This window comes from Suillus subalutaceus (genome assembly GCF_016647625.1).
Source record: "Suillus subalutaceus strain FC151 chromosome Unknown DFJ58scaffold_76, whole genome shotgun sequence".
NCBI classification, from domain to species: domain Eukaryota; kingdom Fungi; phylum Basidiomycota; class Agaricomycetes; order Boletales; family Suillaceae; genus Suillus; species Suillus subalutaceus.
The window spans coordinates 68,199-91,009 of NW_024540325.1; the positions used below are offsets into that span (position 1 = coordinate 68,199).

Sequence of the window (22,811 nt, forward strand, 5' to 3'; positions counted from 1 at the left end):
CTGGGTGTTAATGCCTGAAAGCATCGGGGCACTCGGCACTTGGTACTCAGCACTCAGTAGTCAATATATTGTATTTTGCATATATCTCACTCAAATTATATCCATTTCAGACAATCTGAATTCTCCCACACCCCTGAGATTGAGGGCTATCTTCATGTCAATGCCCGAAAGCATCGAACTTCTGATGCCAAAATTCACCCGGTATATAGTATTTTGCTCATATCTCACTCAAATCACATCCGTTTGAGATGATCTAAATTCTGACGGGCCCCTGAGAGCGAGGGCTATCTGGGTGTTAATACCCGAAAGCATCGGGGCACTTGGCACTCGGAACTCGGAACTCGGAACTCGGAACTTGGAACTCGACACTTAGTGCTCAGCACTTGGTAGTCAGTATATTTTATTTTGCACCTTTCCCAAGTACATACCCTTAATTTCAGAATGAAGTCCAGATGAAATCCAATGAAGTCCGAAGGACTTCCGGAGACTGGCTACTCTGATGGAGTGCTGGAGGACTTCTGGATGAGCACAGGAACCTTCCGGAGGAGTATAGAAACTTCTAGAGAAGTACAGGAAACTCTGGAGGAGTTTCACCTGCTGCATAGGGTCCGAAGATAAGACTTCTGAAGGTAAGCTTCCTAGATGGAAGCACATGGAGGAGAGACTGCAAGGGACAGAGTCCAAAGCAGGATCTGATAGGAGGAGTGGTCCAGAGGACAGGATGTCTGAAGGTTGCGCCATCTGAATGTTCAGATGTCCAAAGGTTATGATGTCTGAAGGTCATGATGTCCAAAGGTTACAATGTCCAAAGGTTTTGATATCCGAAGGGTAAGATGTCCGGAGATCCAAAGGTCTGGAGGTCAGCAGGAGTGGACAGGATTATAGGACAGGAGAATAAAGACTACCATGGACAAGGTCTGGAGTAGAAGCAAACAGAGGTAGGCTACACTTAGGTGGAGTCGGAGATAACAGGAAGTAGACATAAGTCTTGGAAAGACAGGAAGTGCCAGAAAGGCAAAGGTCCAGCTTAAGGAATCAATCCTTAAGCTTGGATAGAGATGGAAGGACAAATCCAAAGGTTTGGAAGTCCAGCCTAAGGAATCCTTCAGGTTGGACTCGGATCTCAGTACACTTCACTTGATTTTTGATATCCGGGACTCCATAGTCGGAACTTGAGTCTTGAATCTCGGGTGTCGGGTGTCGGTTGTCGGTTGTCGGGTGTCGGGTGTTGGGTGTTGGGTGTTGGGTGTTGGGTGTTGGGTGTTGGGTGTCGGGTGTCGGGTGTTGGGTCTCGATGGTCAGGACTCAATATTTGGGACTCGTTGGTCGGGACTTGATACTCGATTGTTGGGATTCAATGGTCGGGCATTGGGTTTCAGGACTCAAATCTCGGGCTTTGGGACTCGGGTTTCAAGACTCGGTAGTCGGGACTCAATGGTCGATTGTCGGGATTTGATAGTCAGGGCTCGGATATTGGTACACTTCACTTGATTTTCGGTAGTTGGAACTTGGCATTTGGCATTTGGTAGGCTTGGATGATGTTGGCTTTCAAAGATCTATTATCATATATTGCTCAATGAAATACCAGACGATTGGAAGTGTGCTGGACATCACATATTCATTTGTCGAGACCCGGGTCTCAGGAACTTGGTACACTTCGCTCGAGTTTCCACTTCACCCCTTTGCAAGGCTCCATGCCATACTACATCATTAGATGACTTTGAATTATTACCTCCATGATATACAACTAGCTGAGCTCCATCATGTCTACAATTATCATTCTCCTGGGCCCACCATTTATATTATATACCCCTACGTCGGCCTACCCGTCTATGCAATATATGTCTACCATTGGCCCACCCGTATATAATAAATCTTTCACCGCTCCCTCGGCCCACTCGTCTACAAAATAATACCAATACGTCGGCCCACCCGTCTACAAAATAATATTAATTCGTCGGCCCACCCGTCTAATATGATATATATCTGGGCCCACCTGTCTATGTGATAACAAGCACCCTTGATATACCCGGCTATTTGATACATATCTACCTTGGTACACCCATCTACATAATATCCAACTACCTCAGCCGATCCGTCTATTGAAAATTCATGTCCATCGGCCCACCCATCTACTTTACATATTCCCCACCTGGGCCAACCCGTCTCCATCGGGAATAATAACACTCCCGGCCCATCCGTCACAGTCGAGGATATATCTACCTTCGGCCCATGGTCCGCTGGCCCGTATCATACGGGATATTATGCACATCCGTTCACTCGTATAATACGGAGATATGTTACTGCAATATGTGGATATGGCCACTAGAGCTAACTGCTACTAGGGCTTGCGATGATTTATTCAAAACATAATAAAAACTCGGAGATGGTGACTGTCTATGATGATGGTGGTCCCTGGTAATGTGTGTTGTGTTAAGTAAAAAAATGTGTAATGAAAAATGTGTACCAAGTGAAAATAAACATGGTACGATGTTGAAATAAATGATAAATGGAGAAATGCATACCTGGGAACTTGGTTGGACATGGGAAAACACAGTGGGAAGTCAGGCGCCCTATGGCGCTTAGGCGCGGGAAAATTCGCCTAAAGCGCGCGCAAGTCGCGGAAGTGTTGCCTATGTCGCGGAAGTGTCGCCTATGTCGCGTGTGTCGCGCGAACATCGCGTTTATTGCGCAAGTGTCGCGTTGCATGCATATTACTGTAGACTCGACCTATGTTGCAATATATGCCATTGTGAGGCTACTCAGGATCAAGTCTCTACACCGCCTATCATACAACCCCCATCTATGCAGCGCGGGGAATATCTCATACCAGTCGCAAAGGTGCCTAGCACGCAACCTCCATCCCGTCAGCATGGAGAACCTCTTGCGCCGGCAGCTAAGTCGCCTATCATGCAACCTTCATCCCTGCAGCCTGTGGCGATTCCAGGCCAGCCCGCTCTGGCAGTCCATCAAGAACACCGGGATCCTGATGTGGAACTCCCCCCAACCATAGCAACGCATCATGGGCGCAGTGAACATGCCATGGAAATACCACGATCCCACTATGAGCGGCGTGTGGAACCTGAGGCGTCAGCCATGCCTACTGACAGAGATGTCAATGCTGAGGGTCATTCCATGATGCGGCCGCATGATGGAGACGCGAGACCGGGTATGTATGGCCGCCCAAGAGGTCCAATGATGCCGCGGTTTGCACCAGGCTTCGCCCGCTACCCGCCGTCAGAATATTACCATGATCCTCGCATGCCTCATGCCCCCCAGGCCCCTCATGGTCCTCAGCATCAGTATCGCAGTGGTGGGTACCACGATGCTCCCTACCGCGACAATCAAGATGGATACGAGGGATACGTCGAGAGCTACTGGCACCCTCCCAGCCATGCTTATTTCGGTTCGGGAGGGAGATACGAGCACGGCTATGGGCGGGAGTATCCTAATGAGTATCCCAAGGACCAGGAGGATGGAGGACAGGCTCCTTAGACTCGCACTCACAGTCCTTGTTTGCCCTTGGCCATGCACATATTGAGTCCTGCGTTGTCATGTAACTACATATCGAGTTTGCGCATCTAACGTTTCTTGCCGTTCTTGCCATTGACGTATTCATCGTGTTCTACCGTAGTCAATACATCTTGTTGTGTCTGAATCAGGCCTTGTTTCGTGAGTGAGGAACAACATATATTCAAATTGTGCTATGGTCATATTGAGAGAGAGAAAACATAACCCCAGAGCTTACAAAGATATCCGCCATCAGTCGCCACGTCGCAGGCAACATACGGAGATGGTGACATTGTGGCCCTCGTCACACTTGCAGACGTTGTGGGCAACATACAGAGATGGTGGCATCGTGATCCTCATCAGACAGCAACACCATCTGGAGAGGGTGCTGTGGTGAGGTTCAAGAGAACATCCTGAAGACATTACCTCTGCTACGACGGCATACCTGTATCCTCTCGCAAGAGATCCTCCCAGCCCTGCGAAAGTAGGGGGAGACCTCTGGGAGGAGGGGGTCTCTCAGACCATATATCCCCTACATAAGAATGGGGTCTGACGTACCGTGGGAACATCGCCAAAGTGGTGCCAAGGGTGGGTGCTGCCCTAACCAGGCAGCGTGACTGTTTGTCACATTATACAATCACGTTGCTCTTTGTCCTGCACTATCAGCTGTGTTCAACCCCAACAGCCCTCGACACTACCTGATGAAGAATTTTGGCGGTCTTGTTCATTACTGGCTTAGGTATGAGAGTCTGAATGGTGCTCGCAGCTCTACCCTCCTCACCTAGTAACTGCCTTTCGTGTGCCGGGTGGTGAACTGGTGTAAATAGGTGGAGCTCGCACTGTTAAGATCTCGCTTCGTATTATCTATTGAAGTCTCGACGACGCGACATCTCGCTGATTTTGTCCACTTCGCCGCCGCCGCCAGCTCCAGCATGCTCCCATGATAGATATGATTGATGAAAATGCGACGGCCCGCTGCTTTGACTGGTCCAACAGCGAGTCTGGAGTTCATATTGTCATGCAGGCTCTGATCCTCACCCGTTTCACTCAGCATTTAAGCAGGAATACGGCGCCATATATCTTGCCAACGGAGATGATGCCTTCGCTGCAAGTGACTATGACATGTGAGTCTTTGAAAGTTGTAGTTTTGTTGATACACACTCACCTATCAACTACAGCAAGTTCTGGACATCGTTCCAGCTGATATTCGTGGAATGGAATATGCGACACGGGGGAACCTCTGTGACCATCAGGTTAGTAGTTACTCTCGTTGCCATCACTCAGCCACTATTGATGCACTCGCTTGTTCCCGAAGGTGTCTTTCTCTCTCCATAACTCGAACGATCTCATCATCTGTGCGAAGCATATCAAACACGACTCACCCATCCTCCGGCTCATTCCGAGCCACAAATTCGTGGATGACCTACCGACCACCTTCGTCGTGGGTCATACTCACTGGCTTAACCATACTCACTGGCTTAACCTGCGCATGAGCGAGATTGAGATTCGGGCAGCAGAAAATGTGTGGAAATCTTCGCCTGATAGCTGGGTCTTGCAATTTGCTGTTTCGGGTTCCTTCAAGTTTTTCTGCAAGCATACCCTGAGGCCACCTGCGGTGTCAAGCCACTTTTCGATGCCACCCAGCGCCAGCGTGAGGGACGCGGAGAAATCACCGGTCGAGCAAGCAAGAACGGCCGCCCAGAAGTCCGAGCATCCTCCTCCCGCTGAAGGCTATTACCCCCACATCCACGATTCACGAACCACACACGTTCATACACTCTCATTTTCCCCCCTTGTTTCGATGTTTTTCGCATTGTATTTTCACGCACCGTCACTCCCGCGTGCTCGGTTTGTCCCCGCAACTCAACAATTGTATCCCTAGATCATTTTCGTCACACTGTGGCTGTTGTAGTCTGACTGTCTTTGCCCTTTGTATCCGTCGATTTGCTTTGTTATAACGTTGTGTTAGATAGTCGGATTCATGTATTACCGTTCGAGCCGAGCGCTCTGAGCACTCGGAAAGTCGAGAGCGTCTGAAAACGAGAACAACCACTGGCAACAACGAGAAACGACGTGCGTCGCAATGAAGGAAGTTCAAGGAGGAGAGAATCCAGCGGAAGGTCACGTGACCGTAAAACCGCGTAAAACGCTCGACTTGAAAAATTGGTCATGGCAAGGGGGGGGCTCGCCGCAGGCGAGCCGAGAAGATTCCAAGGGTTCGCAGGGGGTCCGACTTCCGAAGCCGGAAAACGATCCCAGGGAGTCTGGCGTCCTATGGCGCAGGCGCGAACTTGCACCCTGGTCGAGGACGTTCAATCAATGATGCGAGTCCATTGCTGGGATGGACGACCACTGTCTAGGTTGGTGTGATCACTGTCTAGGTTGGTGCCTACCACCCTTTCATTTTCAATCATTGTCTGAACTATCTACAATAGACTTAGTGGTCCTGCGAATATCCTACCTTTGTTCCTTTGAATGGTTCATGCTCTCGAACTGCTACCGGTCGATTAGGCACATACGCGCCCTGGTACGCACCCTCTTACTACTTAGTGCGAACGGGTTTTTAAACTGACCATGGCTGATTAAATTTAGATGCACGGGTGAGAATGATCATCCTCGGTTAACTAAGGGAGTCGGTTTCAATAATTGGGACATTTATGTCCCCACAACGTTTCGACGGAGAGCAGCCATCGGCCCGGTCCTATTCTGAAGGCCATATCTCCAAGGTGAACTGAACTTGGTTATCTTTTGTATTTGCGGTACATACTGACACAATTCTCAACAACAGTGTATTGAATAGTTACCATAGCTTTACAAATGCCGCTTCGAGTAGAAACCAGTATCACACAGTGCATGTTTTACTCGCCAATTCAATCGTTTTCTTCCTCTTTGGGTTCCGTCTCGGCCTTGGCCTTCTCTGGCCTCTCATACAAGTCCTCCAAGTCTGAATCTTCTTCCTCTTTTGGTTCCGTCTTGGCCTTGGCCTTCTCTGGCCTCTCATACAAGTCCTCTGAGTCTGAATCTTCTCGCAGCCTCTGATTCCTCAGTTGTTGGATCTCGACTTTAGCCGACTCCATGGCAGCAATGCGCATGGCCCTCACCACCTTCTGTGTGTCTTTGTAGCTGCTCACATTTTTGTAGATGTCTTGAATAATGGCTGGCTGAAAGCCCGAGCGGGTCGCAAAAGAGTTCATCTGTTCGTCGAATCCGACTTGCACGAAGCGTGCAATGTCTGCGGGATGAATCTGGATGTCTGGCCGAACTCTGACAGTGTCATTGCTGCCGGTGAACACATCAAGCGCTTTCTCTGCATTTGTATGTGTGCTAGTATGTGTGTTAGCTCTCCCTGCAGTAGACTTGCAGGAGGGAATATGGATGTGCGGGGTCATTGAGTGTATTGAACTACTGTGTACTAGTAATTAGTATTTCCCTGAATTTACGCGATCGGTGTGCACTCCAATAACGATGTGGTGAATTCGGAATTTCAACCCACCAATCAGAAGTTCAGACAATATTCTTTCAACGGCAGTAGCTCGCGTGCAGAAAATATATGTATAGCGGGGATCACGTCAAGACGCTATAACGTGGTAGTTGTCAAAGGTTAAAGAGGACTCAGAACCCCCTAAAACACGTCTGTGGCTCCACCTCCACCAGTACTACACCTTCACAGGACATATGTCAGTATTCGAGCCTAAAGTAGTCCTCAACCTCCTCAAAAACTTGGCAGCCATCTCGCCTATTGATAAAAATGCCTTTGAGAAAAGCTGGACTGTAAACGTAAGTTTTTCTTTTGGCCGTCAGAGACGTCGTCATCAACTCGTCGAATGACGGATTAAACACAGGTTGAAAAACGAGTCAGCATATGGAAAGAGTCCCGTAACCATAAGAACCACCCACGTCCAGAGTTTCAGTTGAGGTGGGAGGCCGAGGTCGTCGAATATGTGCAGTGCCTATGGGAGAAGAGTCGACCTCGATCAAAGAAAATCGAGCCTACATATAAGTTAGGCCTCAATATCCCATTGCTCGGGCCTCAATTCGTGCCCCCATCTTACATACATATTCAAAAGCGCTCGGGACTCGGACATCAAGACATTGAGCCAGTAACACAGTACATCAAACCCTTCAATGTCATTCACCCATTTTACTACCCACAGCTTGCCACCTGTCCTCGATGCGGCTCTGACAAGGAGACCACCTGGGAAGGGTGGACAAGCACGGGGCCACGCGAACTCCATGGTCTTATCTGTGAAGAGACAGCACTCGGCGCCCAACTTTGATGCAATACATGCAAGGAATCAACAAAGATGAAGAAGGCAACCGACAAGAACATACCTGGAGGTGTCGAAGATGTCCGAGCGCACACAAATCAACCAGCCAACTTGGAGGGCTACTGTTTTGCAACGACGAGCGCTGCATACTGGAGTTCATGGGAGCACTGGCGGATTCCTCGTGAGTTTCATGCATTAGATGTCTGGAGCATCCACTCACCAAACGAACAGGCAACATCCCAATCTTTTTCTATCGCTGTGCCCTAACGCATGATCTCTTCGACTTGCTGGTGGAGATGCGCCCATCAACAACCTCTGCAGGGCTGGAAGAAAGAGTCAGACGTGAGTGCATGCAGTCTTTCTTTTTAGAAAGACACTCTTACCATATTCGGTGTGCCGCAAAGAGCTCCACCTGTTGGAACACAAGCGGCGAATGCTTGAATACCTCAAAGTGTTTCAGATACAGCCCACCTGCAATGCAAATAGCAGACTTACCAACTATTTCTCTGGTAGTAAGAGCGCTGTGAAGACACTCCAGGCATTCTCGAGCGCCAGCGACCCGCTTACATATGCTGACAAATCGATTTCGGGTGAGATTATCACAGAAGTCTTCCTAGACTTCTGCACACGCACAAGGCAAAAGGAGAGTGGAGGATACCTGAAGACTTTATCAGGTTAGTTTACAGAAAGACTCGTGTGATCAACGCAGCTTTAATTCTCCAACCTGGCAGCCATATGCGGCTCACTCGACAACACGTTCAAAGCAGCAAGTAAGGCCACACTTACCGACAAGGATCGCCAGAAGTCTAGGGAGCTGAAAGGCGGGATATTGAGTGTTTTGAATGAGGACAATCAGATCATTTCATGGGTAAGTTTTGACAATGACTCACCTAAGCTTTTCACTGACATATTTGTTCCATATGTAGCGCTTTTGCCAGACGCGCACAAACGCAGAGATAACTGAACTCCTTCAAGGTCTTAAGCACCGCCACGACATTCTAAATGTCCCCCAGCCAAAGATGATGGTCGCCGATAATTGCTGTCAAGTCCGAAATGCAGTGACCTCTGCAATGCCGGAGACGGACTCAAAACTCGATGTTTGGCACTTTAGTGCGAGGTGAGTGCCATGCATCTACTTCTACTTAGTTTCTACTTACTCAATATGCACTTGAAGATACATCGCTGTCATGCTCCAATCGAGCAAAAGTCCTTATCGAGGCGCTGTCACTGCTGACATCACAGGCGCCATTCTCAAGACGCATGCCGAGAAAGGTCAGCCTGCGCAATACTGGGACCGAGCAGAGCAGGAACGGAGGCTTATGGTGGTGTTCAGCAAATGGGCAGACAAAGGTGTTTGGTCAGCTGCAGCGCAGAAAGTAAGTTTCATTTTTCGCTAAGTACCACTGTAATCGCTACTGACAATAATGACTCAGGTTCACCAAGAACGGTTAAAACATGTCCCCAAAGGGTGCCTTGAGCGCAGCGTCCAAGGCATCAGAACTGATGGGAGTCGCATTGAGGGATCCCGCAAAGGGTGGAATTCCCTTCAGCGAGCACAGCCAAGCGGTGTGACGATGCTCGCTGCCCTCGGCCATGATTTTGTCCTCCGTCGCAATGTGCGAGTGGCTTTCAGCAGGCCCGAACTCATGCCATTCCTCAAGTTCGCCAACGGTTCACATCACCTCCGACTCTGTGACTACATAGCGAGGCTTCACAACACACTCCAGCAGAATACCACCGACTCTCAGCTGCAGCTTCTTCCTGAGCTTGGTGACATCGACTCAGGCGAGACTTTTGGGTTAGTTATGTCAGATCATGTAGCGACATTCGGTGGTCTTTTGATCAAGGAGGAGAACATTGAGAAGGGCCTACTTGACTCCTTTGATTCGTCTGTTGACCCCACCACAGGTGAGGAAGTCGACCTTGCATTTCTTGCCAGTCGAAATGTCATCATCAACGAGTGGCAAATCGACCCCGCCCTTCTTATGCTCCCAGCTGAAACTTCAAGACCAATGGTAAGTAACAACACTTTCATTCCAACCCCCCCCCCCATATCTCAATTTTTTCGCGCAGAAACCTCCAGCGCCAAAGAGAAAGGCTGTCTGCATCTCGTTGGACTCGGATGATGAAGGGGATGCCAGCGGCGGCACCATCAAAAAACTACGAACCTTAGCATTGCCCAGCACAGAAGTTCCTAGCATGGCCCCAGGTACTGGACGACTTGATGCGTACTTTCCTTCTGTGCAAGACAATCAACGGTGCAGCACACGAAAGCTTCCTCCCGAATTCTCACAGGATCGCCCAGTGCTGACCAGCGCTGCTACAGAGGTACGTCGAATCAGCTCCCGATCAACAATACACACGAAAGCTTCCTCCCAAATTCTCGCAGGATTGCCCAGTGGTTGCCAGCACTGCTATCACTCCCGATCAACGTTACACGCGAAAGTTCCCTCCCGAATTCTCGCAGGATCGCTCAGTGCTTGCCAGCACTACCACAGAGGTACGTCGAATCAGCTCCCGATCAATGTTACACCACGAAAGCTTCCTCCCCAAATTCTTGTAGGATTGCCCAGTGGTTTCCAGCGCTGCATACACTCCCGATCAACGATACACTCCCGATCAACGATACACTCCCGATCAACAATACACTGATCGCCCAGTGCTGTCCAGCACTACCACAGAGGTATGTTGAATCACTCCCGAAAGCTTCCTCCCGAATTCTTGCAGGATCGCCCAGTGGTTGCCAGCGCTGCTATCACTCCCGATCAATGATACACTGATCGCCCAGTGCTTGCCAGCGCTGCCACAGAGGTATGTCAAATCACTCCCAATCAACGTTACACGCGGAAGCTTCCTCCCGAATTCTTCACAGGATTGCCCAGTGCTTGGCAGCACTGGCATCAATAACTCGATGGCTATCGCGGCAGGCCAGACCCGGTCTCAGCGCCTGTTCTCCATTTCCACAGGTATTGATCCTCGCTCGCTCACCTTCCAAAATTCAGACGAGTTCTACTTATTTATGGAAATGCGGGCTGAGTTCAAATGGCTGTCATATCAAATGACTTCGAAGCGCTGGATGCTGGCGACAGAAGAGTACAACCGCCGTCTCATCAAGAAAAAGGGCCAGTCAGTCGTCCAGAAGAACCCACAAGCCCTCCTACGTGCGCTGGGTGACATCGAGCCGAAGCTGATGAGCAAAATCACCAAGAATGACTATACCTGTGAGTCCATTTGCAAACACCCATCTCTCAACTGCTTTTCTTACATTGGGCAAACAGCATGCAAAAACAGCGAGTCATTTTGGCGCCATCATTGTTCCGTCGTCCCACTTGTGAAGGAAGAACCAGGCAGAAAGGTCAGTCACTTGTGTCTGGTCATTTGCACATTGTTCGCGCTGACCCATCAACCATTTTTTTATTTCCAAGGCTCGAAAGGCACAGACATGCTCCCACTGTCAAACAATTATGTATCCAGGACCCGAGAACTCGCCCCTCAACCACAAGAAGGGGTATTGCACAGATGGTGTCAAACAGTCCTCCAAGGCTGCCAGCGAGGAACTGCCTCCCTGGCCTCAGCCACGAGGAATCTTCTCTGAGGGTCGAACATTCCACCCTCATGTGTTCCTGTCGACGGTCCAGCGCGTCTACGAGCACGTTTTCATGCAGGGACCAGGAGAGACAGACCTGCTCGAGACTGAAGCATTCTCGAAGCTGCTGATTTCGCGCACCGAGGTTCACGAGTCGGATAACATGGTGCTTTTTCGACTGTTCAAGGGTTTTGTCACTGACCCAACCACTCCCCGCGACCGGATTGTCTCTCGCGATGGTGAGGAGTGGCTGAGGATTAACTACCTGCAGCAGTAATGTTTTTTTTTTGGTGAGTTGTGCACAGATCTCTTGTCTCTCACCGGTTACCTATTTTGACTGGCTCCCCTCCCAGCTCCCCCAATTCTTGCACTAACGAATTCCAAACGATTCCCCCCTCCGTTTAATTACCCGGTTCTTCATTTGTCCCATTCGTTCGATCCGTTCGAATCCCATTCAATTTGTTCTTGATCCGTTTGTTCTGTTTGTCCGTTTGTTCCGTCCATCGTTGCGTTTGTCCAACACACAATGCCATTGTGGTCTTGTTTGTTCGTCGTCTCGTTTGTTTCGTCGACTCACATGTTCCCTATCCGTGCAGCAGGCCCTTCCAAAACTTAAGATATTGGCAAGATAGGTTTAAGGAGAACAAGATCAACGATATATTCCGCCGAAGGACAAGATCGTAGGAGAACAGGATCAATGATATTATTCTGCTGAAGACAAGATCATAGAGAACAAGATCAATGATTCCTGTTCGGAATGGGAACAGACACGGGGGCGACGCACGCTGCTTTGAGCTTTGAGCGCGTCTTACAATGTCGCCCCCCCGCGCCATGTTCTGACTGAGACTGTAAGTGCGGCAAATGCCGGCGTCACGTGACCTTCGACCTCACGTGCATTTCAAACGGTCCAAACGGTCGTTCGGTCTTTGAAAAAACGGTCGACCGTTTGCGTGAGAACCCTTGCCATGTCGAAGCTGCCCTCGACTTAAGTTAGGCCAATCCGTGGGAAGTATTGCATTCATTTCTCGCAGATCGTCTTGTAGATCTGCCTTCGAACTCACGTGCGAGCGCTTAAGGCGCGCAGCGCCAACACTTGGTGTAGCAAGTTATCTACAAGTAGTCTTGCACGTCCCAAACCTCACTGAACCTTGTCAGTCACGTTCATAACCATCAGCAGGCCTAACCCTTAGCATTACTGATTTCCCTGACTTTTTCCATAGAGTATATCATATGTAGTATGTTCGTGAATTATTCCAATCATCGCTTAAACACTTGGTGAAGCAAGTTATCTACAAGCAGTCTTAAAGCACATCCCAAACCTCAGCGAGACTCCTAAACCTTGTCATTTCTAACCCTCAGCAGACCCGGTCCTTATCTCAACCTCGTTAAGTAGAAATGTATAATCGATTGATTCCATTTTTGAGCGAGAGATGATTGGATTAATTCACGAACATAGTACTACATATGATATACTATATCGAAAAAGTCAGGGAAATCAGTCATGCTAAGGGTTAGGCCTGCTGATGGTTAGGAACGTGAATGACAAGGTTTGGTGGGGTTTGGGACGTGCAAGACTAAGTACTTGTAGATAACTTGCTATGGCGCTGCGCGCCGTAAGGGTTAGGTACAAGTCCCATTTAGGACAGGTTTGGCGACGTTTAGTGGTGCTCGGTTTGAACTCGAACTTTTAGAATTGAGCAGCCTTTAGCTAATAGGCCTTATGCCCTAGGTGACCTAAGTTAATTTTACCACTAATATTCTGAACTCTAGCACACATTCCTTCGTCACGGCTTGCATTCCTTCCATTCCGAAGCCCTTGGCCGTCGGTACTTTTCGTCTCGGCGCTATAAAGCAACTAAATTTTGTCGCTGTTTGCCAGGCCGCATTCCTTTTTACATATTCCATTATGCCATTACCATCATGGACTGTGTGCCTTTTATTACCGTTGTGGGGCCGTTTGCCTGTCGTGGGCTGCGTGCCTGTTATCACCATTGTGAGCTGCACGCTCGGCTCCACCGTGTTTAACAGCGTATTCATTTCCCCAGCTATCGCGAGCTGTGCTCCTTTTTGATAGCCATAATCCACAAAGTGCCCTGCCTCACATCTGGAATACTCAACCAGCGCGTTCGTTGTACCGATGGCTATTTTACCTCCTTTGTTCCCCGCCTCCGTCTCCCTTGCTATCCTGCACTACTGCTCACACAGGCAGTCTCACACCCGAATGTCTAGTCAATGATTATGTAGATCACATAGCCTCTTCGGCGCAACATAGTGGCGGGGTTCTTCCCTCTGTACCATGGGTCTTCGGAGACGTAACCCACAAAAGAGAGGAAAGGAAGAGATACTAGTAGACTGCGACCCCCCCACCCAATTTACCATATCCAACGCCTTAGGACGGCACCTTCATCCCCGGACCATTGCATAGCCTTGATGAACAGAGTACATAGCTGATTTCATGACATAAGTAGTATGATACTGCATATGCAAATGTAGTGTCCAACATCATGCATCAAGCATGGCCCCAACGGACAATAAAGAAAGGGAAAAATAGGCAATGTCCCCACAGGCTGCTAATACGGTGATAGAATTAAGATTGTTGTCACGATTGGCGCCGGCGTGGCATGTGCGTGTAGTGGGCTCGCGGGTCATATTTTGGTGGGCAAATAAACCAATCATAATATTCGCACAATCGCCGAATTCGCGGTAAAAGATAACAACTTCATGGGTAATAATACACAAGGCGGCACGCGGCAGAGCCCGCTACGGTCGCTTTTTTCGAGTCGTAACGAGAGTCGATTGCAAGCGTTACTGGTACAGATACAAATATCATACAGGTCAACCCAGACGAGTCGCGAGAATGGTGAAAAGGTACAAGTATCTTACAGATCAACCTAGATGAGACGCGAGATGGAGGTGAGTGCTACAAATACAAGTGAACTTTGTCAGGCGGGTCGCAAAACGGAGGAAGCGGTCAGTCCATCTTTTCCTTTCCCTCCTTTGTGCCTCTGTCCATTCATGTGCTTGTTTTTTTTTGGCGGGGCTGATGGCGACGTCGAATGTAGAGAATCCCGCGATAGCTGAGTCGTCTTTCGACATGTCAACAGAGGTTGTGGAGAGGATGGGGATAAAACATTCTTCCACAGGTTCATCACATGGATGCAAAACCTTTATGGCTTGCACGCCGAGTTGGAAAGTCTGGAAAGGGTCTAAACAGTGTCACATGACCGAACGGGATGAAGATAAACAACCCGCTTGGGTAGCTAAACATGATTCCGTTTGGGTAACAGGCGAAGAAGAGGACAGATTGTCTAGAAAAGATCATTCGACCATATGAAAATGATTCGGATGAACACACTTACCTCCAGGCTGACAATTCCAAGTATGACCAGCAGAAAGCTGCGCCAGAACCATCTCCGAAGGCCGAAGAAATCGAGACCCATCGAATCTCCCATTCACGAACGCGAGCCAATCACGGCCAAGTCCGATGTCGCACCCATTCCAATATAAGGTATGTCAAGAATTACACCAACCGTCGACAGTAGGAACGCGCGCCAGACTAAAAGTCGACTCTACAGCCACCTCATGAGGCACATTGCACTTAAGCAGAAAGGACAACGGCACGGTCGAATCAAGATTCGCATCATCGACACGAATAAAAGTAGGAACATCAGCGAAAGACCCAAGGACTTCGTGACAAATAGAAGACATAGTCGATGGCTACTTAGTACTAAGGAAGATCGATATACGGAGCGAAATGTCTGCCGAGAATTATACCAACCGTCGACAGTAGGAACGCGCACCGGACCAGAACTCAACTCCACAGCCACGCCATTGTAATTGAAAATAGAACGCGGCACATTGCAACTGTGCAGAAAAGACAATGACACAGTGGAGTCAAGACTTGCACCGTTGACACAGATAAGAGCAGGAACATCAGCAAAGGATCCGAGGATTTCGTGACAGATAGAAGACATAGTAGTCGACAACTAAGAAATACCGATATACACAGACTTAGAAATAATGTCACATGACCATGCGAACAAAACACCTTTTAGCACTGGAATGCATTTTTCTGCCAAAAGTTGAACGATGAGGTTTTTTCGAGCATGACACACCAAAACCCACTACTGCTGTAGCGGGAATTATAATCTACTAGTCATGAAGCATCGAGCGGGTAAGCCGGGTAAGCCTAATGAACTTCTTGAGATCGGTCAAGAATTATGATGACTTCGAGAATATTGTAACCTTAGTACGTATACCTGATAGCCAGGGTCCGACTCCGCGATTATGACAATTTCTTCTTTCCATTTTATGCTCCTTCTAGCTTTCCAGGGTACCACATAGCATTCTCCTAGAATCAAACGTTCCCTCCCTCCCTTGAATATTTTCCTGCGAGGAGGTGCTCCTTGTGTCTCATGCTTCGAGCTTCACCTCTGCCAGCCTAGGTTCTAGGTATCCTCATGGGTCCTTCTGTTACTAGCGCTCATTTCCTGTTCATCTCCCTTATCGAACCATGTGGGCTGCTTTAATGGAACTCTTAGACGTCTTTGAGGGCAACACTGCCTACATATTCAGTGAATTACTCGTCCCATCGCCTCGTTATTCCCGTCTCGAACGTTAACTCTCCCAGTCGATCGATCGAGCAGAGGCCCACCTGTGTTTCATATTGTCCCAAGCGGCGACATCACGACATCTCCCTCATGCCCCGCGACTCATCCTGCCAGTGCACTAAACGTGTTATTTATCACCCGCCGCGTGTGCGACCATCCTGGCCTGTTATTCGGCACGTCCACTCTTCTTTTTCTTACATTGTCTGTACTGATGATGTCAGGCACGATTCTGTTCTATTACTCATGACCATAAAGTCCACGTTGTGGTTGTGGGACTTGTGGAGTTGTTGGCACATGACACGAGGCTTTTGTGTTGTTGCCAGTGTGAAGAATTTCTCGTCGTGGGTAGGAGCTGCCTTCTGCGTCATTCACTGTGGCTCACCGTGATTTTGTTGGCTCTCCAAATTAATCTTACATCAGTGGCCTTTGTATCCCAAACTCACGTGTTATCCTCCATCTCTATTGTATTAGCCCATCCCTATATACTTTCTGCTACTCGTTGAAGCTGTGTGTTGCTGTACTCTCCTTCCTGCAATGTTTATTCCCCCCCCCCTCCTTCAGTGTGTTGGTGGTTAGGAGGTCTGAGGACACACAGAGTGGATGCTGGCTCTGTACACGTCCTGTTCTTTATCGCCCTCATGTGCAAGCGTGAAGTCTATCTGTGCCAGCACGTGTTGGAGGTGTTGCTGGTATACGTTCAGTGGAACGGTGTATCTCCCGAAATTATAAGCAACGATGGACACCATGACTGCGTAGCGACGTCGAAGTGCTGCAACGACATCAGCGCCATACAGGTGGACGGACTCCACAGTAAGATACATGGCTCTGAACTTAAGACAATCTAGAGGTAGATGAACACCAAGACATTGTGGAATTACATCGTCGGACAAACGTGAACATTCAAGGTGTGCTGCATCAAAATGACGCAGAATGACATCCATGCTAGGATCCTTCAGGCACGTCTGTGATCGATCACATGCTGTATCACGAGTCAAGCACGAAGAGCAATAGCGGGCAATGCAGACACAGCCTTGTGATAGTCGTCATCGGGGTACAAGAACCAGGGGGGATCATGAGCGAGGGAAGAATGCATGCATGCCTGCATGGAGACGTTACTCTGACATGTCTCATAGTGTTTTAAGATGCTACAATGAAGGTAAGTCGCGGATTCAAAGCGGGCTGGAGCCAAGGGCATAATGGTACCATAATAAAACAATGGATAGGACGATATATCATGAACAAGGTTATGAGGTGGACAATCATTGACATCAAGGACACGAGAATTCGTGGAAGGACGTTTGCACAAAGACACCAGCATACTCGAGAGAATGCACAACACCTGCCAGACACATTCAGCAAGAGACAGAGCGAGTGAAGGAACAAACTCAACACATAGCGAGAACGCGGGTGTAGATAGCGCTTTGGTGGTATTGGCGGTGCGCATGAAGCCATAGTATTACAGGAAGAAGATAAAGGTACAAGGCGCCTGCAGGAGCAAGGCCGTGCACACGAGGAGATCAGGACCTATCAGGACAATAATGGAAGTCAGCTGCGGGTGAGGGCAAAGATTCGCATATGTACTAGTATGATCACGAGAAAGAGGACGGACACGTTGACATTCAATGCATTCGGCCTTGTCCGTTCGTTGATCGCTTCTTCGCGTATAAAAATGTTTTATCCAACCCCACATGACTCAATATTCTAGCACTCAACTAACACCCATATGTATATATGTTACAGTATGTATCACCTTTGTTGTGACGTTTGAGGACACAAGCTCAGGTAAGTCCCACTAGCAATAATTTGTACGGCTTTTACTGTCGGTCTGCTCCACAAAAGATGATACGCACTGAAAAAAAAAAGATGCCATGCACTACGCTCCAAGTTACTATACTAGAGCGGCGGCCTAGAAAACGGTTAACTGAATAAATCAAACAACATGCAATGACGCGGACATGCGGCGCCATGCGCTACCCGTGAGAGAGGCGGGCGCCCCGCGTGTGGGGGCTCTGTTTTATTTAAATTTATGTCTACAATTTAATTTTCAATTACATAAATATCTCGCCTTAGTAGGGTCAACTTGGTTGATTTATTTGGAAATTCATCTGTCCTTCGCAAGGTCGAACGTTTCTAAGTAAACCCCCATCTCTCCATCACATTTATGCTGATTGTTGGCAATATAAAGTTCACCAGTTCACCATGATGCGTAGGCTGTACGGACAGCTTCAAAGCATACGCAGGACCAAAGCAGGACCCAAATAAATTACAACAAGATGCACATACGCAGTATGGATAGAGGGATGGCAAGCAGGATATGTCAGGAGAAGGCACATGAAAACGACAACAGGACGGTGGCTAGCACACGGAAAGTATAGTAGTACATCGTGGTTATGAATGCGTAAGATTATATGGGTTGGAACGCCCTTCAGGAGTGTCTACGGCGACACTTGTATTCGTAATGTATTTCCCCGATGTGTCGGCGGATTGTATCTTTCCTGAAGGTTTTTGCGGGCGAACAAATGTGGCATTGCACCCGACTAGCGGATGGCTGCTTCTTAGGGAGATGTTGTAATGATATATGCGCCAGGATGCTCTTGGTAGTATCTGCCGAAATGCCGCACTGGCCTTGATGGTCAGTCCACAAGCATGGAATCTGTGTGGGAAAACCGTCGTTTGAAGGTTGTCCAGCAGCACTATCAATGAACGAGTTGATGTTCCGAATAATAGGGATCATGAGGGATTCGTACCTATGAATGTTGGGCTGATCAATCTGTTGATCAAGGTGCGGGGACGGTGACGAGACATCATTTGGAAGTGGACCTGAATCATTACTTTGGGGTGGGACCGCGTCATATAGACCAACAGGAGCGAGTACTTGGTCATTGCTCATCGAGTGCATGCCATACACTGGAGCAGAAGGTAGGTAGTAGTTCTGCTGAGTCGACTGATCCTACAGCAAACTGTCAGGGCACTACTATCTACGCACAGAGAGAAAACGTACATCATCGGCGGTCGCTTGTAGCTGCCCTGCCTGGACATGATTGTACAGTTCAAAATTCTGCCTGTATAATGGATCAGCACCAAGAGGAAGCGTAGTATCAGTGCAGACGCACCACCAGTAAGGGTAGGGCATTCTGAAATACACTGTGGATAGAAATGTTCTGGACACCTATATAAGCCGAACGAAAGGTTGCGTAGCACCATGTAGGCCAACAGCCAAAGGGTGTTCGCAGGCCAGGAACCGGTGGCCTATATGGGCCAGCTAGAACAAATCGAGCCATCCACCAGGTATTTGAAAAGATCTGTCGGGATGAACAAAGCGGATTGCAAAAGGCAGAGGCCAAAGGCCAGAGGTTACCAGTCGATGAGGTAGATCAGGCCAACGAGCCTGCCAAGGTCAGATCCATTTCAATGGTGACTTGTTAGACATATCCGAGATTGGGCCACATCTGTGACTCGGAGACTCCTTCCATCCGCAGATGAGGTTTTCGGTGGTGAAACCCATAGACGACCTCATAACGCGGACACAATTATACGAAATTTTGTTGCTGTACGCTGAACCTTCGTGAATAAAGTTGGAGTGAGTTTGGCTTTTCGGGCAATGGAAATGGCCTCGCTATGTCAGCACTTCCACACGGTTGTCAGGCTGGAATACGAAATCCTGGCCTGCTACCAAGAAATATCCAATCCAGCTTGGACGTGGGGTCAGTAGCCGGCGGGATCGGTGGCAGCCAACTTAGACACGTTTGATGGGAATGAAGTGGGAGGATAAGAGGCTATGATATAATAGATGAATAAAGAAACTTTCTCGAAAAGGCGATTTGACATAGTCTGCACCTGCCACCTTCCTAGAACGCAGCGAGATGAACCGTGCCAGGTGACATATCATTTTGCAGGTGGCAACGTCGAAAACCCGAAACGAAGGCCACAAAATCAGGCACCCGGGCCAACTACACCTCAGCAGGAGTCGATAGTCAGGCCTTCACTCCGCCTACGAACAGGTAAGAGGCACCGAAGGCCAATCTGATTGTTGAATCTCCTTGACACCTACATGGGTTGGCCTGAGTTCTCATCCTATCAGTCGCAAGGCCATCGGCACTTGCTATTCAACGATGCTTCGATAGCGGCGTTATCAAAGCGTGATATCCAGGCGGACATATATAACACACCTTTAAGTTTCTACATTTCTTTCCTTCTGGCGTGCAAAGTAAATAGACGACGAGGTGGGGGCTCGGGGAACCGTAGTTTTGACCGAACTTTACTTATATTATTCCCAGCACTGCCCTATCTTGCTGTTTCCCCTAGATGCCCAGTTAATTTGGTAGTCCGTGTCAATAAATATATATATACTATACATAATTACAAGAGCATACCGCCGCTGTCCTAAATCCAACAGCCAAAAAAACAGGCCACTTGGGGGCCGGTGTCAATGGTCACAAGTTTTCTGAAACAGAAGGGGGAATGAAGTTAGGTTCTGTCGCGGCCCTGGGTGATAGGTAAGTACGGTAAGTACTCACACATGGTCATGTTGCCAGTCGCGCTTGATGATCCGGGCCGGCATAGTAAACACACGCGATTATTCTTAGTAGTCGGTTAAGCGCCCGCAGAAAGGGAGAACACATCCAAAACACAGTGGCAAAAGGATGGTAGCCTGCCGGAATAACCTGGCGCTGATACTGAGCATTCTGCACTGGACTCTGAAAAAAATAGATGTCGTGCACTCATGATCATACGCTACATCATCCGGAGTTTGTATTATTATCAGTCTGCCACACTACCGTGGGCGATGAGAGAAGTCCCGGCGAGTTGATTCGTCTTGCTGCAGCTATGCAATTCTTCGGATTTCTTGGTGTCATTGGTTCCATCATGCGGTCTGTTGATGACGGGGTTGCCCAACAGATCGTGTCTGCTTTTTGCGGCAACCTGGTTGATGGTCAGGAAGATTGGACTACACGTATGCTGCGGTAACGTTGCACAAGGCTGTGAAATCGTTGTGCAAGAAGATTCCGTTGGAACAGCAGATTGATTTTTATTACATATGTTCCCTAGGGAGGTTCGGACAACTTGGTCTAAATGCCACAAAAGCATGCCATTTTTTCTGCACGCACCTGTGCTTTGATTACTTGAGCGACTTGTCAGATCTTAGAGCTTATCAACATTTTTGTCGTTGAAATAGATCGCTGAACGTTATGTAACGATGACATATGCGGCTGCATGCACACTTTCTTTTGGAAATGCCGCCGGAACCGGAACCAACATTTTTGCATTTTCGAATTCACTAGTGAGAGTCGCTGTCCGCGTCAGATCTTCAGACTTCTACCTCCTAGTCCAGCGACCACATTGTATGCAGCAAGCTGCACCATCCTGCTCGAAATGGCGGACTCGCAAGTCGTTTGCGGCATACTTGATGAGATGACTAGTAGTATGGCATCAGTGCGAGAGTCGATGCAATCCCTCAAACAAAAGTAAAAGTTTGGGTCCATAACAGTGCAGCTCTTATTGACATTTCTCCAGGTTAAAAACTGCAGATGATATGGATATGAAGGACGGAATCTCTTTGCTTTCACTCAAACACCACCTGCTTCTGTCGTACTTGCAGTCACTTGTCCTGCTCTCTGCACGCCGAGCAACTGGAGACTCGTTAACAGAGAGAACATCAGCCAGTTCCCCTTTCAGTACAGTCGATCGAGAGGCGCGGGGCTCTGGCGCTGGTGATCTGGTTGACTCTATGATAGAGGGTCGCGTTGTACTTGAAAAAATAAAAGTCCTGGAAAGCAGGATGCGATACCAGATCGAGAAGCTGGTCAGAGTTGCTGAAGAAGTACCTTCTGGCAAAGATGTGGTCGAAGGTGTGTTTTTTTTACGCTGTAATAGCAACTCCTTGCCGATATGCCCTCTCAGATCCCCTCGCCTTCCGTCCAAATCCCCAAAATCTTGTCGACAACGAGCAGCACTCCAACGAAGACCAAGACGGCCGTTCAGATGTCGAAGACATATACCGCCCTCCTAAGCTCGCACCCATGCCCTACACGGAAGCCGCAGCCGATAAGCGTTCTAAACGACAGCCCGTTCCCAAGGCACTTTCTACCCTCCTCCACCAAGACCCCTCACGCCCGCACGTCGAGGGTACGTCCGGCCTTGGCTCGATGCCCTCCCTCGCATCCGACCGCGCCCGCGAGATCCAACGTATAAAAGACTTCGAGGAGGAGAACTTCACGCGACTAGTCATGAAGAAGAAAGATGCGCGTAGGCGACGAAAAGATGAAGAGGATTTGGCACTCGGAGGTACGGGCGCTGGAAAGGGTAGGAAGAGAGGCCGGGGCCTGGAGGATGAGTTTGCGGATGTGCTACACTCAGTTGGGCGCACGAAGACGGGGGTGCTCGGCGATGGATATGAAGAGCTGAGGCAAAGAGGTAAGAAAGCTGATGCACTTTCGAGATCGCGAACGACACAGTGGAAGGGGGATCTTGAGGGCGCAGACGATGTCGGGCCGCGACTGCAGAAAAAGACAAGGTTTGAAAAAGCAAAGACGACTCTACACAAGAAAATGAAGGCGAGAAAGAGATAGTTTTGTCCTTTCGAAGTTCCTGTTATGTTTTTCCGTACCAACGCAACGACCTGGTCATTTCGAATCCTCTCAATCGTTCCCCCCACCATCAACAAAGTATGTGTCACTGTGACCCAAGGCATAAATTCCTCGATGGTGGGTCCTAGATAAACTAGTCGACCATAGTCCGGGGGCATATCCAGTTTGTTACATCTCGTCGGCGCAGCGTATAAATTAAAACTATGCGTAGTTGCTAGCTGAGCGTTTCCAGTTTCCACTAGGTCACGTG

At 48.7% G+C, this 22,811-nt stretch overlaps 12 protein-coding genes across 12 annotated transcripts; 9 read left to right on the plus strand and 3 right to left on the minus strand.

Moving 5' to 3' along the window:
* Positions 1-491: 491 nt before the first annotated feature.
* On the minus strand, positions 492-741 carry DFJ58DRAFT_729624 (uncharacterized protein; the record flags this gene model as incomplete). Its single annotated transcript, XM_041385775.1, has 2 exons — positions 492-536; positions 595-741. 2 exons carry the CDS (start codon positions 739-741, stop codon positions 492-494), a joined length of 192 nt encoding a protein of 63 aa, XP_041242319.1.
* A 2,064-nt stretch (positions 742-2,805) lies between these two features.
* Positions 2,806-3,495, plus strand: DFJ58DRAFT_729625 (uncharacterized protein; the record flags this gene model as incomplete). The annotated part of the gene is made up of 1 exon (XM_041385776.1): positions 2,806-3,495. The coding sequence occupies one exon, from the start codon at positions 2,806-2,808 to the stop codon at positions 3,493-3,495; it is 690 nt and encodes a 229-aa protein (XP_041242320.1).
* A 1,033-nt stretch (positions 3,496-4,528) lies between these two features.
* DFJ58DRAFT_889274 (uncharacterized protein) lies at positions 4,529-5,392 on the plus strand (the record flags this gene model as incomplete). The annotated part of the gene is made up of 3 exons (XM_041394711.1): positions 4,529-4,634; positions 4,693-4,763; positions 4,826-5,392. 3 exons carry the CDS (start codon positions 4,529-4,531, stop codon positions 5,390-5,392), a joined length of 744 nt encoding a protein of 247 aa, XP_041242321.1.
* A 1,793-nt stretch (positions 5,393-7,185) lies between these two features.
* DFJ58DRAFT_716959 (uncharacterized protein) lies at positions 7,186-7,787 on the plus strand (the record flags this gene model as incomplete). Its single annotated transcript, XM_041384287.1, has 2 exons — positions 7,186-7,287; positions 7,353-7,787. 2 exons carry the CDS (start codon positions 7,186-7,188, stop codon positions 7,785-7,787), a joined length of 537 nt encoding a protein of 178 aa, XP_041242322.1.
* A 424-nt stretch (positions 7,788-8,211) lies between these two features.
* DFJ58DRAFT_662610 (uncharacterized protein) lies at positions 8,212-9,904 on the plus strand (the record flags this gene model as incomplete). The annotated part of the gene is made up of 4 exons (XM_041382308.1): positions 8,212-8,452; positions 8,510-8,650; positions 8,997-9,154; positions 9,212-9,904. The coding sequence occupies 4 exons, from the start codon at positions 8,212-8,214 to the stop codon at positions 9,902-9,904; spliced, it is 1,233 nt and encodes a 410-aa protein (XP_041242323.1).
* Positions 9,905-10,854: 950 nt separating this feature from the next.
* On the plus strand, positions 10,855-11,641 carry DFJ58DRAFT_662603 (uncharacterized protein; the record flags this gene model as incomplete). Its single annotated transcript, XM_041382307.1, has 3 exons — positions 10,855-10,999; positions 11,057-11,133; positions 11,261-11,641. The coding sequence occupies 3 exons, from the start codon at positions 10,855-10,857 to the stop codon at positions 11,639-11,641; spliced, it is 603 nt and encodes a 200-aa protein (XP_041242324.1).
* A 1,441-nt stretch (positions 11,642-13,082) lies between these two features.
* DFJ58DRAFT_795293 (uncharacterized protein) lies at positions 13,083-13,978 on the plus strand. Its single transcript, XM_041390509.1, has 2 exons — positions 13,083-13,357; positions 13,410-13,978. Exons 1-2 carry the CDS (start codon positions 13,271-13,273, stop codon positions 13,710-13,712), a joined length of 390 nt encoding a protein of 129 aa, XP_041242325.1. The 5' UTR covers positions 13,083-13,270; the 3' UTR covers positions 13,713-13,978.
* Positions 13,979-14,164: 186 nt separating this feature from the next.
* Positions 14,165-15,334, plus strand: DFJ58DRAFT_914898 (uncharacterized protein). Its single transcript, XM_041395411.1, has 3 exons — positions 14,165-14,644; positions 14,730-14,872; positions 14,904-15,334. The coding sequence occupies exons 1-3, from the start codon at positions 14,408-14,410 to the stop codon at positions 15,199-15,201; spliced, it is 678 nt and encodes a 225-aa protein (XP_041242326.1). The 5' UTR covers positions 14,165-14,407; the 3' UTR covers positions 15,202-15,334.
* A 1,202-nt stretch (positions 15,335-16,536) lies between these two features.
* On the minus strand, positions 16,537-17,646 carry DFJ58DRAFT_795302 (uncharacterized protein). The gene is made up of 2 exons (XM_041390510.1): positions 17,365-17,646; positions 16,537-17,313 (listed from the first exon to the last, which is right to left on the minus strand). The coding sequence occupies exons 1-2, from the start codon at positions 17,416-17,418 to the stop codon at positions 16,966-16,968; spliced, it is 402 nt and encodes a 133-aa protein (XP_041242327.1). The 5' UTR covers positions 17,419-17,646; the 3' UTR covers positions 16,537-16,965.
* A 407-nt stretch (positions 17,647-18,053) lies between these two features.
* Positions 18,054-19,109, minus strand: DFJ58DRAFT_795305 (uncharacterized protein; the record flags this gene model as incomplete). The annotated part of the gene is made up of 3 exons (XM_041390511.1): positions 18,054-18,667; positions 18,722-18,924; positions 18,976-19,109. Coding segments are annotated over 3 exons (605 nt in total), but the record flags the coding sequence as incomplete, so codon positions are not given.
* A 1,238-nt stretch (positions 19,110-20,347) lies between these two features.
* Positions 20,348-21,136, plus strand: DFJ58DRAFT_795309 (uncharacterized protein). The gene is made up of 3 exons (XM_041390512.1): positions 20,348-20,418; positions 20,492-21,019; positions 21,083-21,136. Exon 2 carries the CDS (start codon positions 20,685-20,687, stop codon positions 20,940-20,942), a length of 258 nt encoding a protein of 85 aa, XP_041242329.1. The 5' UTR covers positions 20,348-20,418; positions 20,492-20,684; the 3' UTR covers positions 20,943-21,019; positions 21,083-21,136.
* A 53-nt stretch (positions 21,137-21,189) lies between these two features.
* DFJ58DRAFT_704798 (uncharacterized protein) lies at positions 21,190-22,777 on the plus strand. Its single transcript, XM_041383688.1, has 3 exons — positions 21,190-21,439; positions 21,489-21,823; positions 21,876-22,777. The coding sequence occupies exons 1-3, from the start codon at positions 21,348-21,350 to the stop codon at positions 22,541-22,543; spliced, it is 1,095 nt and encodes a 364-aa protein (XP_041242330.1). The 5' UTR covers positions 21,190-21,347; the 3' UTR covers positions 22,544-22,777.
* The last annotated feature ends 34 nt before the right edge of the window (positions 22,778-22,811 follow it).